The following is a 20150-nucleotide window of genomic DNA, read 5'->3' on the forward strand; positions in this document are numbered from 1 at the left end:
CCCACTCTTCCTTTTCCCCACTGGTTCACCCAGCCAGAAAAGCTGGGAAACTCTGCATTAAGGTTATACATGCTGGTTTAAAGGCTGCAAAAGAAAAATGAAATCAAGTATTAATTTTAAGGGGTGGGAATGAGCACTTCCTAAGAAAATTAGGAATTACAATATTACCATGTTGGTTTATTTCGATGAGTACAATAAGGTATAAAGCTAATGTTTTAGTTTGTTGACTCCATGAAATAACACATTTTTGATTATCACAGACAGATTTGTAACTTTTCCATTGGAATTGTTACTAAAGAAAAGTGTGAGAAAACAGTTACAGATCTGTTTGTTTTGTTCTTCTTCTCCAGATCTTTGTAGACAGTAATATTTGGCTGGGGAAAAATATCCATTTCAGTTGGTAGCTGTAAGTCCTGTCCCATTTTACATATTAGCTTAGCTTGGCTACTCTATTTTGAGGGCAAAAAAAACATTATATGAAATTCACTGATTCTCAAAACTATAATCTACTTTTTAATGTCAGGAAACCCTTTATGGCAACAGACCCTGAAAATAATAGTAATTGTTATTGTGGGGGGGGGGCAGAGAGGGATTTCTAAGCATGTAATTTATAGAAGAGTAAATTAGTGACACTGCTACAATAATTGTTATCTAGAAATCTTTACAGCAATCTTGTCTTTTCCCAGAATCACACAACTCTGCTCCACAGTTATTATACGATCCCATTAAAATACACAGTTACTTTAGAGTTACAGAGACTATGTTAGCTCTCTGAATTTCCAAACACCTTTATGGAATTTTTATTTCTTTTTATATTTATATGTAATTATCTATCTATCCTTCCTTTTTCTCTTCCACCTTTTCTTCTCTCTGTATTTTTTACTTTTACCTTTTTTTTTATATTTGTCATATTTAGTATTCGCTTTTTATCTTTCTATTTTGAAACTTCCAATAACAATTATTACTTTAAAAAGAATATGAAGCGCTGTTCACCCTGTGAACTAGATAGGTAGGAGCACAGTTTAAAAGAGGCTTTCTTAAAACCACGAAGTGAATTCACATTGGAGGTGAAATTAGAATAGAAGCTTGTGGTTTTGTGGTCAGAAGAACAACTACCAAAAACATTCGTATTGGTAGTATGAGCTTTCAGATTATAAAAAAAGCATTAGCTGTTCTAAAGTGTGGAGTGCAATATTTTAAGCCAAGGACAAAAGCTTTTAGACTGGAATAAGTGCAGTTTTATATCGGTTATTGATAAAGCAGATATCCATAGAGATTGTGCTTCAGGCAGGAACAGAGAGACCAAAAATAGCAAAGTATCCTTTTTAAACTCTGGTTGCTAAAGCCATGCAGCAGCTATGAATCATAGCATATTAAAAAAAAAAAAGCACCAGAAAAATTGCTGTTGTTAGCAGCAATCAGAGGCTTCATTTTGCAAAAAGTTATTGCAGTCATATGGTCTGCATTTCCCAGATGGTTAACAAGTATAAGTAATTGGGAGAGTGAAACAATGTTCAGATATTCTGATCATGGTTAAGAACGTTTTAAAAATACATTCCAACTTGTATCTTATCCCAAATGTGCTTTTTCAGAAGGAAGCTGGACTTTCTTCGTTTTTGCTTGAAGACATTTCATTTCTCATCCAAGAAGCTTCTACAATTCTGACGGAATGATAGAGAATGGAAGGATTTATATTCTTTGCAGTCATCTGCAAGCAAGAGTGAGAATGCTAAAGACCAGATGACTGCAAGGAATACAAATCCTTCCATCCTCCACCATTCAGTCAGAACTGAAGAAACTTCTCGGAAATCAGAAACAAAATGCCTTCAAGCAAAAACCAAGAAAGTCCAATTGCCTTTTGAAAAAGCACTTTTTCAAAAGGCAAAAAAGCACAACCACCTGGACGACTGAGAATCTCCATAGAAACTGGTATCTGAATTATGACAGCCAATGATTTTTAATGCCAGGCAACTTGACTGACAACATCCCCTTGGTTTTTGCCCCTGAAAAAAGGGGATATGCACCTTCAAGTTAAAATATGGCTCCTATGTAGAATGACATTGTTGTTTGTTTAATGGCAACCAAATAGAAAATGGTTTCCTTTATTTTTAAAAGCCTGTCGAATATATCACTTCACCTCACACCATAATAAAATCCTATTGTCTCCCTGTTCCCAGCATGTTCCATTTTTTTAGCCTACATTGCAACAGTCCTTTTCAAATGTGATCCGGTGAATCTCCTTCCACGCAAAATGGAACATTACATTCTTTTTTTATTGATGTGCTGCTACAGGTATTGCTCGGAAACGGCCGAGAACACCCCTTTCTGACCTGCAGGGAGTTAACACGATTAACGAGAAAAGCCAGCGGTAAGTGGATCCATCAGACAGCCGAAAAAAATTGACATCTCTGCTACGATGCCAGGACCGTGCTGTTCAATGCATTTCTCCTTTCCAATAACTTGACATTTTTCTTTCCCATTCTCTGTGAAAAGTAAAAAAAATGTACGCCTTCCATGCATTGCAGCGATGCCTACGGCGTGTGGAATAGCAGGATGGGCCTCAGACAATGCCGACTCTCCAGCCCCAGCAGTTTCCTTGACAAAGACGGGATATTTGTGAATTCAACAAGCAGCAAGCTTTTGGAGCGTGCCCACGGCATTCTCATGTTAGTGACTCTTTGCATTTGTTCAAAGGTGGCTTGGATAACCCTAGATGTAGGATAAGTGAGGGTTTTTTTTAAAAAAGTTGGTCCTTGGTACAGGTAGTCCCAGGGGTGGGATTCAACTGGTGTTACTACCGGTTTGGTGACTACGTTTTGGGCGCACGTGCGTGTAAACAAACCTTAAACTGTGCCACCCGGACAGCTGACAAGCGCTGTCCGCAGGTGCGCAGAGTTTGAAAAGCCTCTTTTTTCCTGCTTTTTCAACCTCAGCTGTGCCGCACAAAGCAGCTGAGGTTGAAAAATCGGGAAATAAAGGACAAGTAAGAGCAGGCGGGTGGGCCAAACAGCAGCAAACACAGAACCAGTTTGGTGTCTGCTGCTCTTCAGAGCTACTGGTTCTATAGAGCCGGGCAGAACCAGTAGCATCCCACCCCTGGGTAGTCCTCGACGTAGAACCACAATTGAGCCCAAAATTTGTGTTGCTAAGCAAGATACTTGTTAAGTGTGTTTTCCTACTTTTCTTCCCACCATTGTTAAGGGAATCATTGCATTTCTTAAGTTGTTCAGTGAATCTGGCTTTCCTGTTGACATTGTTTGCCAAAAGGCGCAAAAAACCCAGTCACATGATCCCGGGACACTGCAGCCATCATACATACGAGTCAGTTGCCAAGCATCTAGATTTTGATCATGTGATCATGGGGATGCTGCAACAGTTGTATGAAAAATGGTCATTTCAGTGTCGTCATAACTTTGAACAGTCGCTAAACGAACTGTTGGAAGTGCAGGTCTGCCTGTATCTCAGGAGCATAGAAGTATCAATTGATAGTTGATATTGCTAAGAACCTCGATGGCATGGTGCAACTGAAAACAGGGTTTTTTTAAAAAAAAATTACAAAGCAGGAAGAGTTCCTGAGCCCTGCAAAAGATGTTAATGTATACACTTGGAATGCTAGAGAAACTGTGGTCCAGATGTGGCTCTCCAGATGTCATCTTTTATAAGGCCTAACCAGAACAGATAGAGGGTGAGCCGAGTTGCAGTCCAACAACCTCTCTTCAACCTCTGCTGGTTGCTCAGCCATGCACTAGAGGTTAATGTTGTGGACTGAACTTCCCTGAGATACTATCAAATGAACATGGAAACTGCTCATATGAGCTCCTTCAGATACCCATGGCATTCCTCTTCAAAATCTGCCCCCAATAAGTCTGATACGTAGAGAAAATCCTTTAATGTAAGCTTGATCTCTTAGGATTTAAATTGGAAGAAACAAAATCTGTTTTCTACAGTTTCTCATTGTCCTGCCGTAACTTTCACCATCTAAATCCCTTTATATGGTGTAATTTCCTTAATAAACAGGCAACTAAAATAAATTGGGTAACTTTTTAGAAGTTTTGCTTATTAAATATGTATAGTGTCCAGGATTATAATGTAACCTGTTTCATGATGTTGGATGGTTTGAAAAACTTGATAATGTTAACATTTTCATATCAAATAGCGCATGTACTTGGTCCCAAAGTTTTATTTATATGTATGTATGTATGTATGTATGTATGTATGTATGTATGAATGTATGTATGTATGTATGTATGTATGTATGTATGTATTACATTACATTACATTACATTACAGAGAGAGAGAGAGAGAGAAATTATATATATGTTATATATATAAAATAAGGAGTCACGTGAACCCAGAGCTCATGCTTGATGTTATGTCCAAATCAAGACTTTTGGTCATGAAATATTTACAGATTAACAGTGTAAAGCTGCTTTTATTTGGTTCTTATCTTCCATAGGCGAAACAAGAACTTTAAAGTCAAGCCCAGCCTACCAAAGGTGAGAGAATTCTGTTACTTGGCTGAAAGCACAGCTAATGGATCTAGTTAAGAGTTACTTCAGGCATGATAGTTCTTCCCTACGTGTTGTAAAAAAATTACAGGCCCTGCGTACAAATACATATTCAAAACGCAGCGTACAGATCATTGAACTTATTTGCTTAGAGGATATTATCCCTACATAAGTCCATCCACAGAAATGCTTTTTCTCACATGGATGTAATAAATCTGCATGCATAAGTAACTTGTTGACCGTGGCAGAAATTATGGCAACATATTTATCAACAGATAATATTTATCATATTTATCAACAGATGATAAATAATATGATAATTCTTACGCTAGCTAACCTTCTTTGGCATCCAAGGGAAAGATGTGGGATGTTTGTAGCCCTACATTGCACTGTATGCCTCTCAGGGGTGTTTCTTGGATTGATTTAAGTTTCTTCAAAAATTTTCTGCTTTCTCAGCACTTGCTGGAGGTGAAATCCCTCAAGCACCTGACAAATCTGACGCTGCATGACCGTATCACGAAGTCTCTTCTCCATCTTCACAAGAAGAAGAAACCTCCAAGCATCAGTGCCCAGTTCCAGGTTACTTCCTTGCAGTTGTTTGGTTCGAGAAAGTGTAAATCTGGGGGTGGGGGCGGGAATAAGCCTGTCAGTCAAACGTTTTCAGGTTATGGATTCTGTTGGTTAGGAAGATGAATTCTCAAAAACAGCTGAACAAGAGGAAAAGCCTCTAGAGATTTTTTTTTTAATAGCTCTTTAGAAAAAAAACAACCTTTTGTTTTTCATGGACCCCATCAATTGTCACGGAACTCTTTAAGTTTGAAAAACCTGCTTTTAGATATTTAGTCCTGTGTGGCTCTACTTTCAGAGAAAATCAAGGTTATTTTGGGCTGGTTCAGTGGGAGGAGGAGGAGGAGGAGGAATCTTAACATGCTGGCCTAGATAATGGCACCAAGCCAGCTCTCTCTCTATACTAACTAAAAGCTCGTAGTTAAGCATGAACAAATTTCAGCGCCTCCATTGAATCCTCCCTCTTTTCTGCACTGTTTGAGCACAGCAGCTGCTAGATGCTTTTATTGGGGTCTCTGCTTCTACTCTCACAAAGCCTAAATAACGATTGCAAAAGCCAATGCTGTGTTTTGTTCTGCAGGCTTCACTTACCAAGTTGATGGAGACTCTTGGGCAGGCAGAGCCCTATTTTGTCAAATGCATTCGCTCCAATGCGGAGAAGGTAAACCTTTCCCCAACACCAAGTGATTTGCAGCTGAAATACATTCAACCTGTGATTTGTCGCATAGCTAAAGATTACAGAAAGAAGAATTAAGACACATTCCCTTAAAATAGCAAATATCAAAGTGAGATATTGAACACCAGGGCTTTAAGTCAGCGCAAATAGTAATGTAGAAAAATTGATTTTAAAATTCTAATTTTTGACATGCCTTCAGTGAATCAATTTGCAGACTGAATAATTTTGGTGGGTATAAAACATTCCCTTATTATCTGCTGGATGAAAACATCTTATGGAAGCAATATTAATGTGGAATATTCCGTGGTTTTTTCCCCTTCCAATTTGGCTCTTGGCTAGAACTGTGACTGCAGAGTTCATAGATGCAAGGTCATCTGGCTGTGACAAATTGCGCACAGAGCAGAATGTTGGGCTCTAAACTTACTTTTATTTTACAAAAAAGGTTGCAGTCTTGTGTCCAATGACTATTAGGCATATCATAATACAATATTCATGATTTCATAAGCAATACTATTAACTTCCTGCTGCCTTTTTTTGTTGCTAAACAGGGCAGAGGATTAACATCTGCATAGATGTTCACACTAAGATAGGCATTAAGTCACGCTTGTAGATGTTTGCATATTCTGTTTTGAGACCGAGCCAGTTTCTTGTCAGTAGTAAGGTGGACAAAACTCTACAACACTATTAGGCTTAAAAAGTGGGACAATTTGCTACTTTGCTAATGTACTGTTGGCTCCATTTAAAAACATACAAACCTAGAAATGAGTGATCATGCATAGCTGGTTCTGCAGGCAAGTTGGTTCAAGCTGTGTATTTTGCTTTTTCAGCTCCCCTTGAGGTTCAATGATAACTTGGTGCTTAGACAACTGCGGTACACAGGCATGCTTGAGACCGTACGCATCCGACAGTCAGGATATAGCTGTAAATATTCTTTCCAGGTGAGATTATTCTTCCTTGATTCCCTGAAAGATTCTAGTATAAAGAATCTGAAAGCAGGGGAATTGGCTGGATTTAATTAGTTTTGTTTGTTTATTTTTTTTAAATAAGACCTTAAGAAATATATGCCCCAAAAAATCCAACCTACTTCCCAATTTACAGAGTTGTGCGTGACAGTATGTCTTGTGAGCTGCCTCAGGCTATTTGTATTTCTTCAAGATTTAAGGGACATTTTCTTTTATGTTTGTGTATTGAAAAGTTTTATATACAGTTTGCTAACCTGATTTCCTTTCATGTTTGGCATGTGAAGAGTTTATAAATGTAACAATATGGTGATGGTGTGTCTAAATTGCCAGGATTTTGTAGACCACTTCCACGTACTTCTCCCACGAGGCACTGTCCCATCCAAGCAGAATATTGAAGGCTTCTTCAAAAAGACAAAGACCAACTCAGATAGTTTCCAAGTTGGACGAACCATGGTAAGATCCAACTACCGTTTCTGGACAAATTTCAAAGGAGACGGGGAATGTTCTTTCCTCATGTGTCCTTGGAAAAAAGTCCTGCTTGGATTTCAAAAATCTTATCTTTTTATCATTAGATCCGAGGGATGATTAGAATCAAATTAATCTCTCAGAGCCTGGAAGAATCAGGGTGGGTCTTCTGACGCATGCACAGTTGCAGATGTTTCACTGGGGGGAAAAAAGCATGTGTCAGGGTTCCAAGTAACACACCCAACAGAATCAAAACTCCCAAGGCAGGCATATTCCTCAAAGTATAGATTTATTAGGCATGTCATATTGGCACGTCTGGGGAAACCCGACTCTAACCCCCCCCCTCGGGTTTCCCCTTGGTTAAAAGTAAAGGTTTTCCTCCCCCTGCCCATGCAGTCCATCACATGGTCCAATCCAGCCACAGTCCAAGGGTCACTTGGTCTCAGAACCCAGCTCCTTGCACCTGGTGGGAAAGTCCTTGGTTCTCAGAGGAAAGAATTTTATTTTGGCTACAATCCCCTAGCTATCTCTACCTCCCCGTGTTGTGGTCTGCCGGCGGCCTGCGGAGCTGGCAGCAGAGTTGGGACAGTGGGGAGGAACATGGGCCAGTTCTGGAGTCTGGGGAGGGCTGGGATGAGGGATCTGCTTCCGATACAGAGACAGGGACAGGGCCACCTGAGAGTTATGTGCTGACTCTGGAGCCTCCAGAATCTGACATCAAGCAAGGAAGAAAAACAGGGGGAGCCTGTTCCCAGTGCGCGCTTGCGCAGAGCTGCCAGAAGGCAAGAACAGTTAAGACAAAAGGGGCAACTCGGCAGTAAGGCTTGGAGATGATTGGCCCCTCCCATAAGACATAAGGGAGTAGCAAAGGGACAGGAACCTTTGCAGGAAGCAACTTTGTTCGTTCTGGTCAATTTAAACTCTGAAGCTCCATGTTGACTTCGTGCTCCGTTTGGCCCTGTACAGCTAATTGGCAATTTAGTCGTTGGCAGCATTTCCAGGGCGATAAAGGTGGGTGCTTATCAGCCTTATCTCAAAAAGACTGTGGCAGGCTTCTGTTGGACTACTCACAAACTGTTTGGGACTCGTTACGGGCTGGGAATGCATATAATTCACATCTGTTGAACTGAAACAAAAATGGTTTTTGGGAAGAGTGTGTGATTGTTACTGTCTCAGGGAGCCTTGGTCAGAACACGCGCACCCTCCCATTCCCACAGCTTGACTCATCTCCTCTGTGGCAGCCCTGAAGGTGCCAGGAGAAAATGGCTCCAGGGCTGACAGCATATACGTGTGCCAGGTTGCTAATATGCAAAGGGAATGACGTTATTTGTGATTGTCCAATTGTCCATCAGGTGTTCATGAAGGAACAGGGACGACAGCTTTTACAAGGACTGTTGCACGAGGAGGTCTTGCGAAGGATTGTCTTATTGCAGAGCTGGTTCCGGACGATGCTGTACAGGAGGCACTTCCTGAGCATGAGGCAGGCTGCTGTGATCATACAGGTTGGGGCCAGCTGTATGCTGTTCTTAAACCCTGGGGATGTTTCCCTTACGCTCAGCATAGATAACTGTTGACTTTAAACAATACAGTTAAGCTAATTGTTGACTTTATCTTTTTTATGGATTCATACAAGGCACCAAAGCTTAAACCAGCCTCCTTTAGAAGTGGAGAGCTTTATTCAGTGTATTCATACCACATGCAAGAAAATTACTAACTATTCTTTGATTGAACATCTTTCTTCATCCTCGCTGCCAGTATAAAATTCTTGTATGGATTGGTATATACTTCTGTCTGCGTTAAAACACACACTTTAAAATGCCAGTAACCAGTAAACATTAAGACTTTTTTGTAATTCATTGGATTGTCATAATATTAGAAATTAGTACTTAAGCATTAAAAACGAGGACTTAACAAGAACTGTTCCAGCTAACGGCTTCAGATAAAAGCTCATTATTGTGTCAATAAAGTATTTCCCCACCCCCGTTTTTTTTTTCTTTCTTCAAATTCCCCTGGGCAGCGTTGTTGGCGTCATTACCAGAGAAGGAAGCAAGCTGAAACAGAGGAAGACTCCCTGACCCATTCAGCCTTTTTAGAGCAAGCTGCTGTGGTCCTTCAGGCATACTGGCGAGGTTACATGGCCCGGCGAAGGTTCCAGCAGATGCGGATTGCGGGTTTCATTCTCCAGAACTCTTGGCGGGACTGCCTAAGATGTAGGCATGCCGCAGCAACCTCTATCCAGGCGCACTGGCGGAGCTACCGCACGAGGACTCTCTACAGAGCCAAGAGGAGCAAAATCATTTTGTTGCAAGCCGCCTACCGAGGCTACAAAGCACGGCAGAGGTAATGCATGCCCTGTTTTGGGGGGGACATCCGCGTCCAAATGGAAGAAGACCTTGGGAGTTATTGGGACTGTATGAATGATAACAGAGATATTTAAATGGAACAAAGAAGTTTAATTCTTTATGATCATATTATGATGATGCTGCATAACTTAGCTCTTTTACCTAGCTACAAAACTTACAATTATTGGTTCAGTGCCCTCTAATAATTTGGTTTACAATATGGTAAACCTCTTATCTGGATTCATACGTATATCACTTGTTCACCATGGTATGTAAAAGAAACTGCTGTTTCCTTAGTACAGCAAGCGATATCTTATGGCTCATAAATCATAATGGCTAGATTCACAAATTGTAGTCAGCCCAAATCACACACAGGTATATTATTGCTTAGCACATGAACATAGCCCCTGTAAATAAAGATTTGAGGGCAGAGCATGCTTCAAACAGTTAAACATACACTTTGCACCTGGGAATTCCCATGCCTTCTCTTAACATTTCTAATTAAGGGTTCATTTACAGTTCTAAAGGGAACATGAAGTTGTAAGTTACCAAGTTTCCATAATCATCTGCATTCAACATGTGTGGACTGCAACTTCTCCAGTTAACCAATATAATAGGCCTTTTCGAATTTAGTTCAACCACCACAATCATCATCTATCGTGTGTGAATGAGGATTGTGATCCACATAGTCTCCCCCAATCTTGATATAATGGCCACTGTGGTTGGAGAATCCTAGGAGTTGCTCATCTGAAAGTACTTAAGCTGAGAAAGAACTGGGTTAATAGATAATACTAAGCTATGTGTAAAGCGTCACCACTGCAGTAAATCCTGGTTTAAAAACAATTAGAGTCAATTGTTGCCTTTGGAAAACCACACTAGAACAGAAAAAAAAGATATAACCTTTTTCTTGATACATGAGAATAAGTATGTTCCATCATCAGGAGGACTGTGGGACGTGCCAGTGTGAGTACTAAAACATTCAAGTATCTTTATGCATATTTGATGCTTTCTATTTTATTAGCGGAAATAGAATGGGACGTTAATGGGAAAAGGTCAAATGAAAAGAAGATTGACAAATTTGTGGTCATCCTAACTGAGCTCTTTCTCCACCTATTCTTCTTTAAACAGGTTTACCAAGCTAAGAGAGCAGCGATTGAGTGAAGCATCACTAAAGAATAGACTAACAAGTAATGATGATAAATTAATACTAGGGTATAACTCAGATATTGAGGGTCCAGACCCTTCTAAATGGGAAGACAATTCCTTTGAAAAGAAAACCGTTGAAGACTATGCCTCATTTACGGACAATAGAATAGATCCATCAAATTCGTTACACAAACATCATGAGAGGGCCAACAGCCAGAGCGGAATGAGCGTGGAAGAGGAAGTTCTTGTAAGAGAAAGACCAAAGTCCCTGGAAGATCTCAACCAAAAAAAAGGAGTTCGTGCAAAGCGAGAGAGCCGGCGGATGCGGGAACTAGAACAAGCCATCTTTAGCTTGGAGTTGCTGAAGGTTCGATCCACTAGTGGAAGTTCTCCATCAGAGGAGCACCAGTTGTCCCCTGACTTTGCCTCTGAAGGGATGTCCTCTCCTCGAAGAACTCCAGAGAGTAAAAGCTCTCGCGGAAGTCTAGAGAAGTTAAACCAGGACCCCCTCTCGCCTCTGGATCACAGTGTATATCTCAAAGAATCACTACAAGATAGCCCGAAATTTGAGGATGAGGATGAAGATGAAGAAGAAGAAGAAGAGACCTCCAAATTTGCTGCTGCTACTATAAATAAAACTATGACAGAGAGAAAGAGGTCAATCTCAAGTTCTGAATTACTTGACTGCCTTGCTGTTAAAGAGCGGTTGTCAGTTTGTCACTCTTACGACATTGCTTCCAACAAGCACACAAGAGAATCATTAATTTCTAGTAGTTTGCCTACATTTTATCTTCCGCCACAGGACAAGATGAAAGTTGGCCATTCAGTGAGGGACAATAATCTAAGAAACAAACAAATGGAAACAGGGAGCAATTTCTTTTTCCCAGACACCAAAAGAAATCCTCCACTGGAAAGGACCACACAGAGCACAGCCTTACATGACAATGGTCAGATGACCAGCGGTGGAGAATTCCCAGCTGTTACAGCTACAGAAATGCACCTCTCGGACACAGTTATTGAAAAGTTGGAGAAGTTAAATGTTGAGAAAGAAGAACGCCGGAAACGAAAACAGATGCAGAACGAAAAAGAGATGATGGAGCAAATACGACAGCAGACGGAAATTTTGGAGAAGCAGCACAAAGTTTTTGAAGAGCTTCAGAGACAAGAGAATGAACAGAGTAGGATTCGGGACTCCGGCCATGGAACTCCTCTCACCTCACCAAAGAAAACGGACAGTGGCCCACCTCTAGTCATCGGCCATCCCCAAGTCAAGGAAGAACTAAAACTTGCAACAAATGCAGAAGCCACCTCCTCGGTGGTCCTTAGATCTCCTACGGGCCCCCCAAGAGGAAGTCCCCCCGTTTGCCAGGCAGCCCCGGTGGGAAAAATCCCAGAGAAAAAGGAAGGTCAGACTCCGGTCGTCCTGGAATCTGTTGGAACAGATTGGCTGAATTTGCAAAGGGATACCGAGTCTCAGAACAGTGTCAGCAATCTTCCTGCCAGGGAAAAACGGTTCAGACTGCCTCGAATTCCTAGCCAGGGCAAGGAAGGCTCTTCTAAGGACACTAGAGTTGGTTCCATGTTCTTTTCACCAAAGGATGCTCATTTGGGCAATACGTGAGTACAGTAATGGGTACTTGTATGTTACTTTTCCATAAGAGTGCGACTTGGATCTTCCTTGAAAATAGCAGCCTTAAAAGAAAATGGAGGGTTCTCGGAGTGTCAAGGCTTCATAGCAAGCATGGATGTCAATCTGAATCTTTCCCTCCCTTTTCCCCTTCCCTCTTCCTCTCCCTCCCTCTCTCTCTCCACACACACACATGAAATCTGCTCTATATTTGTCACTGATAAGAGTGTTTGTAGCTCAGGATGGAAATGAAGGGTCCTTGGTACTCTCTGAGCTTGGTTGTTTTCTTGCAGACATTTCATTACCTATCTAGGTAACATCATCAGGGCTAGGAAGTTCCTAGTTTGGGTAATGAAAAGTCTGCAAAAAAAACAGCCAAGCTCAGAAACCACCAAGGATGCCTCATATTTATGTCAATCCCAAGGTTCAGATCCTGGGTCTCTTCCTCGTGTCTTTTCAAGTTAACAGAGTTTGGGCTGTTTTTTTTCTTCTTCTTCTTCTTGGCCTTGAATTTCTCTCCCATCCATCCAATGTTTACAAAATAGGAATTCCCGCTTTGCTGGCTTTACATCTTACAAACAAAAATATAAATACGAGAGTTCAATTGAATTCTCAGCAAAGTACGTATAAGCTATGTGTGCAATGTCTGATTCCTTTAAGTTCAAAACATTGAACTTCCCATTCCCCAGAAGACGATTGAACCAGAGAAGCGGTAAAATTACAAGGCACTATCTTTGCTGTTCTAGGGAAACCCAATACAAGATGCGGTTTACAGGATAGGAAGTTGATCACTGCTTTCCCATGTTAATAACTTTTGGCTATGTATAGTCTACCGCAAATAAGTTTTACAGTCGTTTTGTTTTTTAGGGATAATAAATCTTCAGCACCTCCGCTTCTTCCAAAAGAAGATCAGAAAAAGCCACTGAAACTTCCCAGAACAGATAGAGGAGAGGTAAGAAACCGTTTTTGTTTCCAGCAGCAAATCGCTTATTTCTCCCAGCTATCTCCCCAAACCATCAATACTGTTAGCATGCAGTGATCTTCACGAAGGAATATAGGGTCTTATCAGCTGGAAAGCAAATGTAAGATTAAAGAGTGCTACACCGCAATACTTTTCTTTCTTTTTTTTTTTGCATTTTGAACCTGTTTCTCAGCTATACACTTCAGATTGTAGGCAGGGGTTCCCATGATTGAGTGTTTTCAAACAAGAAAACAAGGGAGAATCTAGTCGCATATTTTCTCTCTGGCATCAAGATTACTTAGATTTTGTGCTGGGGTGAATCTCCCCTGGCATTTTAAAGTGCAACTCAGCCACACTTCACCGAGGACCAGGTCCATGTTCTGTCTGAACTGGCTCATCATCGAAACAATATAAAGGCAATTAGAGCATCATTTCTACTTTTCCCATATGTGGTTCCCCCCCCCCCCACCCCCCATTTCTGCTGTCCTTGTTTGTTGAGGTCCAACTTAGCACGTCGTTTAAACAAACGATGCCCTTGGAATTTTTTTTTTTTTAAACCCCTTATGGTTCCATGTTCCTTATCCTTTGACTTGTGTGGTGGTTGGTTTTATTTTTGTTTTCGTTCGTTTGTTTGTTCATTTCACATCATCTGTTTTATCATTTGGTGTCAAGCAGGTTGCTCGACCAGTCCATAGAAAGAAAGCCCGCATGGCACGGACACGCTCGAATTTCTTGACTAGAGGTGCTTTTGCTGATTGGGAGGGGGATACAGAGGAAGAGGATTGTGATGACAATCTTGAATTCCTTCTCTCCTTTGAGCATCCACCTCACCTTGAGCCAGGTTGTGCAGTCAGGCTCGGGCAGCCCTGTCATAGTGACTCTGAAATGGTAATATACTCCACAAGCAGTGGTAGTGGGAGGGGAATTTCTTGGCTAACTGTCAGCAGAACTGTCACCTTCTACTGCTGTTTCTCCCATCTTGTAAGGCAGGAGTGTCAAACTCGATTTCACTGAGGGCCACATCAAGTTTGTGTTTGACCTTGCGGGGAAGGGGGGAGGCGGGCATGGCCAGTTTGATGTCACACATGTTAGGGGTGCCTGTGGCGGCCCGAGTGTTCTGCCAGCGAAAACGGGCTCCCAATCTCCGTTTTTGGCTGGGACGGCCTCCTGCAACCCTCTGCCTGCAAAAACAGGCTCTGTTTTTTCTGGAAGAGGGTTGCAGGAGACCGTCCCAGCCAAAAACGGAGATTGGGAGCCCGCTTCGCTGGCAGAGGCATCGTGGGCCGGTCCTTCACTGTTTCCAGGGTGGCCCCACAGGCCAGATCTAAGCCCCCTGCGGGCCGGATCTGGCCCAAAGACCTTGAGTTTGACACCCCTGCTGTAAGGGATGTTATTGGATGGTAACTTCTAAGAACACAGTCACTCAATGCTGATGCCTCTCAGTGTCAACATTTAGAAATATCCCTTAGCAGACATACTCCCATCGTCCCCTTCCACCGACCCACTGAGTTTTGGGTAAGTAAAGATGGAGCAGGCAGCGTATGGGTAGTCCTCGACTTAGAACAGTTCATTTAGTGACCATTCAAAGTTACAATGACAGTGAAAAAAATGACTTACAACCATTTTCACACTTACAACCATTGCAGCTGTTAGACCTGTTACTCACATGGAGATGTTGAAAAGCCTGCGAGATCACGTTTCCATTTAAGTCGTCATCCTTGGGAAGATTATAAAGTCCTTTTGGGCAGAAATGGTAAAGCCAGGGAGCCCTGTTGCTCCAGTCTGCACAATCCGAGGGAATGGGCTGTGTTCTTGGAAGTTACAGCAACATTAAATAATTTCAGACTGGGAATCATGGTTGAGATGTCAAGGTGCTGGGTTGACTCTTTGCTTGGAGAACTCTTTCCTCAGAAGAAACCTCATTCCTGTTGTCACTTTTTCAAAACACTCTTGATTCTCCTGCCACCATTTAACAGATGTCATCTGCATGCAAATAGCTCCTAGATCTTCACTTATCTTGCATCCTTTCTCCTCCCACGCTTCTCTTGGTGCCCCATCAGCTTTTTCACTAGTGGTTTAGCACAACTACTTACATCTGCATGCACATTCAAGCTCTGCTTTTTAAGTTCATGCTGAATTTCATGACCGCTGTTCCATACGAGTGGTGAATTGTAGATGTCTAAATGTAACACGTAATATTGCTCAAATGTGTTTAAAATCGTCATCTGTCTTTTGTTGAAGGGTTTTTTTTGTTGTTAGGTGTTGTATTTTTATTTTGCCTGTCTCTCCTGATTGTTCGAAAAAGACTATCCGCTGTCTTGTTAAGACATGATAAATCGTCCTGCAGCTCATTAACTGTTCAGAAAATTAATGGCTCATATTTGCTGAGGCTGTTTTTAATCAGGTCACATTGGTGCATATTTTCAGGGCATGAAATGAAGGTTGTTTATTCTAAGCTTTCAGCACAAGAGATGTGTCATTTAAGGAACTCTCTTTTGCTAGAACAGAGTTGATTAATGTCATGAGGAAGAAGAAATAGGTTATCGCCTCCACACCACTTGTGGGTGAACAAAAGCCTTTCACGTCCCTGGTTTCCCCATTTTTTTCTGCAGAGTGCTCATCATCTTTGAGTCCATTACAATATGTTGGCATTGATTTTCTTTTTCATTATTAAATGTCAGCTATTCTGCTTTTGGCTAGCTGACTAGTTGACGTGGACGAGGCCTGACGGAAAGGTTAGGATGATAGCCACTATCCCAATTTAAGCATGCACTGGACTGAATATTGTAGAGATAAGAGACACAGCATGTTTTTTTTTTTTTAAGCAACCTGAAATATTTTGAATTTCTTAGCATTCTGGCAGAGCTTGCTGTTACAACTTGTCTGGATTTTGCTTTTTTGTCCCCAGTAATACAACTGAAGCAGGTCTTAAGTTGACTTGTTTAAGAAGAAAGACAAGAGAGTGCATATCTTTTTTAAAAAAAAAATCTTTATGGAAGTATAGCTCCCAAATTATCTTCAGCATGCAGAAGAATTAGGAGATTATGCTATTCCTGCCATTATGTCTGTTGAATGCAGTTGGAGACAATTTTTTTACAATCATCTTTTTGTTAAGGGTGGAAATGGATCATATTTCTTTTTTGCAAGTGAGCCAGGAAATTAAAAACAGAAACAGTTATAAGGGCTTACCCGTTCTTGTTGGAATGGAGAACAAATCGAAGCATAGCAGCTAAAGATGTAAGAGTGGTTTCCCAGATGGGTACCTGGAACCAGGTTGTAGCGGATGCTTTGTTCCTTTTATTTATCAACGATTCCCCACCCTTTTTGGTGAATGGTATTTTTCAAAATTGAACAGTTGTAAAACTCTGAAAAGACTTTTATTAGAAGCCGTTTCCTTTGCATTAACAAATGCTGCTTTTCCAATGGATATGTGCCAGATCCTGCCTTCATTTGACCTGCCAGCATTCCCTGCTGAGATGAAATTAGACCTGGAGGGCAGTAATTCACAGTCCTGGTCTAGCAGATTCAGCGTAACATTTTATGTGAAAAACGTATTTAAGTGAATCACCATCTTCAGTATGATCACTGTAAAGTATTTATTGTAATCAAAAATGGAGAAGTAATTGATCCTTGAGCGCTGGACAGTAATGACCTCTCACACTCCTTGTTTTCCTTTTGAGCTATCATTTTTATGAAAGTTTACTACTCATGTATATTTTGAATTATTGATTATGTGCCATCAAGCCTCTGTTGAGTCTTAACAACCCTTATAGATAGATTTTCTCCATGATGATCTGCCCCTAACTGCATCTTCAGATGTTTCAGCAGTGACTCATGTATATCAATTTCCATATTGTTTATAATAATCAAAGGATCTTCCCCCCCACTCCCCAAAAAGGTGAACTATTAAATGTATGAGAAATTTTAAGTGGAGACAACGTTCACCAGCTGGCAGTTTCCATGAATACATCAAAGAGAATATTATTTTTAAAGAATCAAAAGGTACTTCAAACAGACTTTTTTTTTCTTCAGAAATTCAGGAGCCAGGTTTCTTAGGAGTACCTTCCTTAACTGCCTTCAGTAATTGCATGCTTTTATGCAAAAGCCAATTACTTTTGCTTTAAAATTCTATGTCAGTGTGTTGCTATTCCTCTCAGTATTGATTTTCTGAACTAATAGTAACAGAACGTTATGCTGCATCTTCTAGTCTACGGCTATAACCCAAACAAGGAGAAGAGAAGTCAATCAAATTAAAGGTATCTTTGCAATAGCTAATGTTTTGTTTTTTATTGCAGCTTAAATATTGAAAGCACTGTATAGCTTGATTGTGTCTTCTTAGAATATCAAATCATTTTATCATCTGTTACGTTTGAAATTATTGCAGATGTTACAGCGTTCTGCCTCCAGCGAAGGCCAAGCAAAGCTTCACAAAACAATGTCTCAAGGAGAGATTGGAAAGCTGCCAGTTGCCCAGAAGATCGTAGCCATGGACAGAAGGTATAAATTTTCCAACAAGAAAGGGGGCGGGGGGAAAGAGAGTAAGAGTGAATCAAACATAATTCAGTGCTTCTTTTTCTTAGCAATTTTTTTAAAATTCACTAGACTGTTTACTCTTCAATACCATCCAACAATGTAGATAAGCTATTTCAGTTATAGTGCTTGAAAGAGAGAAATTGTAAGGAGTGAAGGATAAAGCAAACTATCTTTGTTCAGTCTAGACCAGGGGTCTCCAACCTGTGGTCAGTGGCTCACTACTGGGCCCCGGGCTAATCATCACTGGGCTGTGTGTGAGTGGCCGGCCGGTAGGCGTGCCTCTGCATGCACGCACACGTGCCCCACTTGCACAAGTGTTGCCTTGGGCGTCACAGGTGCTGGTGCATGTCAGCTTTGGAAGCCCTATTGAAACCAGATACTACCACGCTGCCACACTTTGAGCCTGGGAAAGTTGGAGGGTGGAATCTCTCGGAGTATATGTAGTTAGACAAAATAACATTCTTTTTGTAGTTCAAGGTCATGCTATTGTGCGCACACGTGAGGGGAAGTCTTAAGTTGGGACGGATGGTGATTGGGGCATGTGGTGTGATGATGGGTGTAGGAGTTGGATTTGTAGTTTTTGATTATTGCGAAGGAAGGCCGGAATTTTCAGATTTGTGAATCCCCCAGTTGTGCCAGTTACTATCCAAATAAAAAGAACTTTTAAGAGATGTCTGTCTCGGAGTTATTGGTTGGAGTGGAGGCTTGCTGGAATGCACTTGCCCCACCCACAAAATCATCTCCTGCTCTGGGCCACCAACCCGGAAAGGTTGGGGAACTCTGGTCTAGACACAAACCCTGATTGGAAGATAAGGGGAAAGCACCTATCTCATGGATGCTGACCATCAGTAAGTTCCAAATGATATATAATAGAAAATAATTTGATTAAAACATTACAACTAGTCCTCCCTTAGTGACAGCCTTGTTTAGCAACTATTCAAAGTCCCGATGGTGCTGAAAAAGTAATTTTGTGAAGCTGGTCCTCAGACTTACAACCAGTGCAGTGCCCGCATGGGTCAGGTAATTAAGATTTGATTGTAAGCAAGATTTGTGGCCTATTTTTCTTAAGAGGCAAGAGCGGAAAGAAACCTGGATAAAATAATCAACATGGCTTGAGTAAACCTTTCTTCCCATTTGTCCTTTATTAGGCCTCAAAGAGCCAAGATGAGATTTTGGGGGAAAGGAAAGCAGGGGGAGAAGAAGTTAAGCAGGGAGAAACTTGCTACCCAGTCAGAGCTGCTGGAACTGTATCCTGACCAAGATGCGCCAGGAAGAGACATGATTCCAGGTCTACAGCTTGAAGAAGGTAAACTGGTGGTTTGAATACAGTGTTTCTTTAACCTTGACAAGTTTAAGATAGGTGGAATTCTGGGAATTGAAGTCCACCCACCTTAAGCTTCCCAAGGTTGAGAAACACTGGTTTAATAAAAAATGTCAGCTAGAGAGCTGATAAAGATTTAAATGTGTTTCTTTTGTGCATTGCAAAGACAAAAAATAAGTGGTAATTCAGGCTTTCAGAAGTATGAAGATTGGCTTGACTTATGTTAGATGTAACAGAATCAGAGAATTCGACTTCTGCTTTGTGCACAAGACGTTGTGAATACAGAAAATATTTTATCAGAGAACAGCTTAGTGCTTGGTCAGTCCGTTGTGTTGACAGTGATGTCCAGTGTATAAACAATCTTCTGGTTCTTTTACACTTCATCAGAAACCCAAATAGCTTGTGAATTGCTCCTTACTGATTGTCAGAAGTCTTTGTTCCAGGCACCAGCAGAGTTCTCCTTTGAATTATCTAATTTGCCTGGAATCCTAAATTTTCTAGGATTTTCCTACAGTGAAGGTGGGAATCTCAGGCATGTGTGCACGAGCTGTTTCTCTCCATTATGCTAAAGAAATGATGCGTCGCGACTTTAGCGTTTCCAATTTTCCTGTTTCCTGATTAGGAAGATAGCTCTGCTTGTTCTTCTCAGGGGAATTCTGAGTAAAACTTGTATTTCTTCGCACCTGCAGAGCTGAGTCCTCCGAGGAGTCCTGAACTGTCGGGCAACTATCGAAGGGAATGTAAAGAAAACAAAGAGCCGTCTCCAAAGGTCAAGCGAAAACGCAGCCTGAAAATTAGCAACGTAACTATGGAACCTGCCCAATGGCAGAACGACGCTCTTCAGATCATAACAAGTGCCAGTGACTTGAAAAGCATGGACGAGTTCCTCTTGAAAAAGGTGACATATATACTCTATCAGCAGCTTTACGAGCTGACTTTTAGTACGAAGTCTTTGTAAGCTGATTTGATGGACTTGATGGAAGCATCTGGATGGGCTTTTATCTGCCATACATTTGTCCTGTTTATCAAGCAACCCTTGTAT

At 41.2% G+C, this 20150-nt stretch overlaps 1 protein-coding gene across 12 annotated transcripts in view; it reads left to right on the forward strand.

The window, feature by feature from the left end:
- The window catches only part of MYO9A (myosin IXA), an 89173-nt gene that overhangs the window by 55110 nt on the left and 13913 nt on the right, over positions 1-20150 (forward strand). For 8 of the 12 annotated variants that reach the window (XM_087941917.1, XM_026709883.2, XM_087941919.1 and 5 more), the window contains 15 exons: positions 2293-2368; positions 2526-2666; positions 4457-4496; positions 4965-5087; positions 5656-5736; positions 6579-6689; positions 7044-7166; positions 8531-8680; positions 9196-9518; positions 10649-12283; positions 13161-13245; positions 13927-14142; positions 17639-17751; positions 18936-19093; positions 19798-20006. In XM_087941917.1, the coding sequence (XP_087798043.1) occupies positions 2293-2368; positions 2526-2666; positions 4457-4496; positions 4965-5087; positions 5656-5736; positions 6579-6689; positions 7044-7166; positions 8531-8680; positions 9196-9518; positions 10649-12283; positions 13161-13245; positions 13927-14142; positions 17639-17751; positions 18936-19093; positions 19798-20006 (3584 nt within the window). The remainder of the gene's footprint in view (positions 1-2292; positions 2369-2525; positions 2667-4456; positions 4497-4964; positions 5088-5655; positions 5737-6578; positions 6690-7043; positions 7167-8530; positions 8681-9195; positions 9519-10648; positions 12284-13160; positions 13246-13926; positions 14143-17638; positions 17752-18935; positions 19094-19797; positions 20007-20150) is intronic. The other 4 variants (XM_087941918.1, XM_026709884.2, XM_087941926.1 and 1 more) reach the window with 2 other exon arrangements.

This window comes from Pseudonaja textilis, chromosome 13 (assembly GCF_049901715.1).
Source record: "Pseudonaja textilis isolate UNSWEBS1 chromosome 13, rPseTex1.2, whole genome shotgun sequence".
Classification (NCBI taxonomy): Eukaryota; Metazoa; Chordata; class Lepidosauria; order Squamata; family Elapidae; genus Pseudonaja; species Pseudonaja textilis.